At 35.2% G+C, this 3,761-nt stretch overlaps 1 protein-coding gene across 1 annotated transcript; it reads left to right on the top strand.

Annotated features, from left to right (window-relative positions):
• The first annotated feature begins 333 nt into the window (after positions 1-333).
• Positions 334-2,741, top strand: LOC122091141 (caffeic acid 3-O-methyltransferase-like). The gene is made up of 4 exons (XM_042660979.1): positions 334-814; positions 1,238-1,548; positions 1,658-1,725; positions 2,097-2,741. Exons 1-4 carry the CDS (start codon positions 396-398, stop codon positions 2,391-2,393), a joined length of 1,095 nt encoding a protein of 364 aa, XP_042516913.1. The 5' UTR covers positions 334-395; the 3' UTR covers positions 2,394-2,741.
• The last annotated feature ends 1,020 nt before the right edge of the window (positions 2,742-3,761 follow it).

Here is a 3,761-nt window from a genome sequence, read left to right as displayed (position 1 = left end):
CCCCCCTACCCCTCTTTCTGGAAAAAAAAAGGGATAAATCTGTTCGATCCAAGGTGATCCGGATCAATATCAATTGAGAATGATCCCAATCCAAGAATCAAGATTACAAATTTTGTTGGAAATACCTGATTATTAATCGATTAGTACTTGAGCCCGACATACTTCAGTAATTACTCAAACTAATATGGGGTTTCAACCGGTCGGTTCAGGTTGAGCCACCCGGTGCAGCCCAACTTTTGACATCCCAATGGAGACAATGAAGCTCTTGACTCTTTCAACTCCCTTTGGGTAGTTACAGTGCTGGGTGTTCTCTCTCTATATATATCATATAGATCAGTTGTGTAGTCCAAGCCATTACACCTAGTTGAAAAAATATCTCACTCAACAGAAGAGATATGCCTTCAACACCAAACCAGACTGATAGATTAGATGAAGAAGAAGAAGAGTGTTGCTTATTCGCACTACAATTAGCCACGGGCTCGTTGGTTCATATGGTCTTCAAAGCTATCTTAGAGCTAAATCTAGTAGATATCATGGAAGCAGCTGGTCCAGGAAAGCAATTTTCTCCTCTAGAGATAGCAGCTTTGCTCCCAATAAAGAACAACCCAGATGCCCCTGAAATGCTTGATCGTATGTTGCGTCTCTTGGCCAGCTACTCCATATTCACTTCCTCTCAGATCACTGGTGATGATGGTAGAGTTCAAAGGTTTTATGGTTTAGGCCCTCCCTGCAGATTTTTTGTTACAAATGAAGATGGAGCTTCATTATCTCCTTTGCTTCGGTTGATGCAAGACAAGGTCTACATGGAGAGCTGGTTAGTACAAATTACAATTTTTCTACTTGTTAACTTTTACTAATATTTATTAAAAATTTTGGTATGCATTCCAAGAAATCTTACTAAGCGCATCATTAAGCTGCGTTTGGTGGTCATTCAGTTTTACAAACGATCTTTTTTTTATGGATGACTATCAAACGCAGCCTTAATTTTCCACCCATGATCTTAAACATCTAGACCCACTATTTATCACACTTATATTTGTCATCTCACTTTCTCAATCTCAATATTTTGTAGTCTCGGGTATCCCACCCCTTGAAGATCTCTCATGGTTAAAATATAGAAATATAATTTGAAAGTGTTTGATATGAGTTTTTAAAATGCATTATTGACTTAGAATGCATACCAAACGCAACCTTAGGGTTTTTATGCAGCTTGACATATGTGAATGAATGATTATAGGTACCACTTGAAAGATGCAGTTCTTGAAGGAGGAATTCCATTTAACAAGGCCCATGGAATACAAATTTATGACTACTTTGGCAGGGACCCAAGGTTCAACAAAGTTTTCAATGATGCAATGTTTATCCCCACCATCACACTCATGAAGGTACTACTTGAGGTTTATGAGGGATTTGAGGGTGCAAATGTGGTGGTTGATGTGGGTGGTGGGGTAGGGAAGAATCTTGACTTGATCACATACAAGTACCCTACCATTAAGGGTATTAACTTTGATTTGCCTCATGTGATAGCTGATGCACCACCCTACCCTGGTAATCTATTCTCATACAAATCATATATATACTTCTTTTTTCTACTTTGATTTGAGGTTTATTAATGGTGAAGATAAAGGATAGCCTTCAACATTAATATTGTTTCCAGGCCGGGTGGACCATGTTGCTGGTGATATGTTTTTGAGTATTCCAAAAGGGGACATCATTTTCATGAAGGTGAGCACTACAAATATGTGGATATAGCTTGTTGAATGGTTCATTTCATGACACATATATTCTCAATTAATAAGGCTGTGTTTGGTAGTTGTTCAGAAAAACATTTCTAACGGTTTTCCATTTCATGGGAATAAAAAAAATGAGATGAAGCGTTTGGTGTCAACTTGGTGTTTTTTGATTTTTTTAAATGAAAAGAGAAAAAAAAATTGCTCAAAATTCAATTTCCTTCCAAGTAATCGTTCCTTTTAAAATGGCATTTTAAAAAATTCTGTTGTTGACATGAAACGTCGTTTCTGACACTGAATGACTATTATTATACTCTGAACACCCTTTAACTAATGTATTGTTATGTTTTTGAAAATTACTTGTAGACCATACTTCATAACTGGAGTGATGAGCACTGCTTGAGTATATTGAAGAACTGTTATGAAGCTTTACCAGAAAATGGGAAGGTGATTGTTTTTGAGACAATTCTTCCGGAGACACCTGAGACTAATTTGATGGCCAAAGATACCTTTGCAATGGATTTACTTATGATGACACAACACACTGGAGGAAAGGAGAGGACTGAGAAGGAATACAAGGCTTTGGCAAATGGTGCTGGATTTAGAGGAGCCAAACTCGCCTTTCATATTGTTACCTACTCTATCTTGGAATTCTATAAATAGACATGTGAACCCATACGAGAACATTCTCGTACGAACCTGATCCTGATCCATTCACATTTAATATACCACCTAGTGCACTGTGTTTCTCTATTTGGTAGACTGCAATAAGGCCATGTTAGTTGTTTTTTCTTCCCAACCCACCCCACCCCACCCCACCCCACCCCACCCCACCCCACCCCGTTTTTTATCATTAGTACTATTTATGGTATGTCTTAGAAGAATAGGTAAATGTACTTGAATCCATACATACAATTTTATTGTAATGTTGTTCTTGGAACATGGATTATTTATGTAATAAATACTACTTTGGTCACTTAATAAATGATAAAGGGTGCATGTACTTTCATATATGGTTTCTTTGTTTTTTTTAAATGAATAGGTAGGTAAATATCATTAAGAAAAATTTTCAATAGAAAAGAGCACTATGAAAATCATCAGTCAGCTTAACCCTAAGTTTTGCAGTTTTGACTTTTAAAGCTAAACGATGAACATATATATGATCTAATTCCTTCATGTATCTACTGTAACGCGCTTAGATTTTTTCATTAAGCAAAACAAGACACGTATACAATTTAATAATGTTATTACTACATGAAGACGTTAGCTTATTAAATTTATAAAAATCTGTATAGTCTATTGATATTCATCTTTCGTCACTTTAATAAACTACAAAATGGGTGCATTATTTCCATATATGGGTCTTATTTAGAATTTTTTTAAAGAAAAAAATCATTAAAAAAGTAAGCACTAAGAGAAAAGAATTGTATCAAGATTATCGATTTGCTTAACCCTAAGCTTAGCAGTTCTGGCTTTCTAAGTTAGATGATGAGAAAAATAACATATATGATCTAATTACTTCATGTACATAATGTAACACACTTAGATTTTTTTTAATTTAGCAAAACAAGACACTTATTTAATTTATTAATGTTCTTACCTAAGATTCTAGCGTATTAAATCTATAGGGGTCTATGGATATCCATCTTCTCCCCTAGCAATTAAGCGATAACTTTTATCCTCTAAACCTCACGTCAGCCAAAAATAAATCTCTTTCAAATAGTAAAACCAATTGTCAGCATGGTTGGTTCAGAATTTAATAATATTGAATTGAAGAAACTATCATAGATGAAGAATGGATCTATGAGTGGTGCACCTCAAGACACCCATTCTTCATCTATTAATGCTTTAGGAGAATGGCCTTTGAGGCAAACAAGAAAAAGACCTAAAAATGATAGATGTGATCACTCCAAGCAAAGGAATGATATTTGAGTAAAATAATGAAGGTGACCTTTACCAAAAAATAAATAAAAATAAAGAAGGTGATGAAGACGTGTTAAGAGACTAAGACTTGTTTATGCATGAATAACT

Source organism: Macadamia integrifolia, chromosome 10 (genome assembly GCF_013358625.1).
Source record: "Macadamia integrifolia cultivar HAES 741 chromosome 10, SCU_Mint_v3, whole genome shotgun sequence".
In the NCBI taxonomy this organism is placed as follows: Eukaryota; Viridiplantae; Streptophyta; class Magnoliopsida; order Proteales; family Proteaceae; genus Macadamia; species Macadamia integrifolia.
The sequence above is the reverse complement of the archived record's forward strand: the minus strand, read 5'-3'. Positions and strand labels throughout refer to the sequence as shown.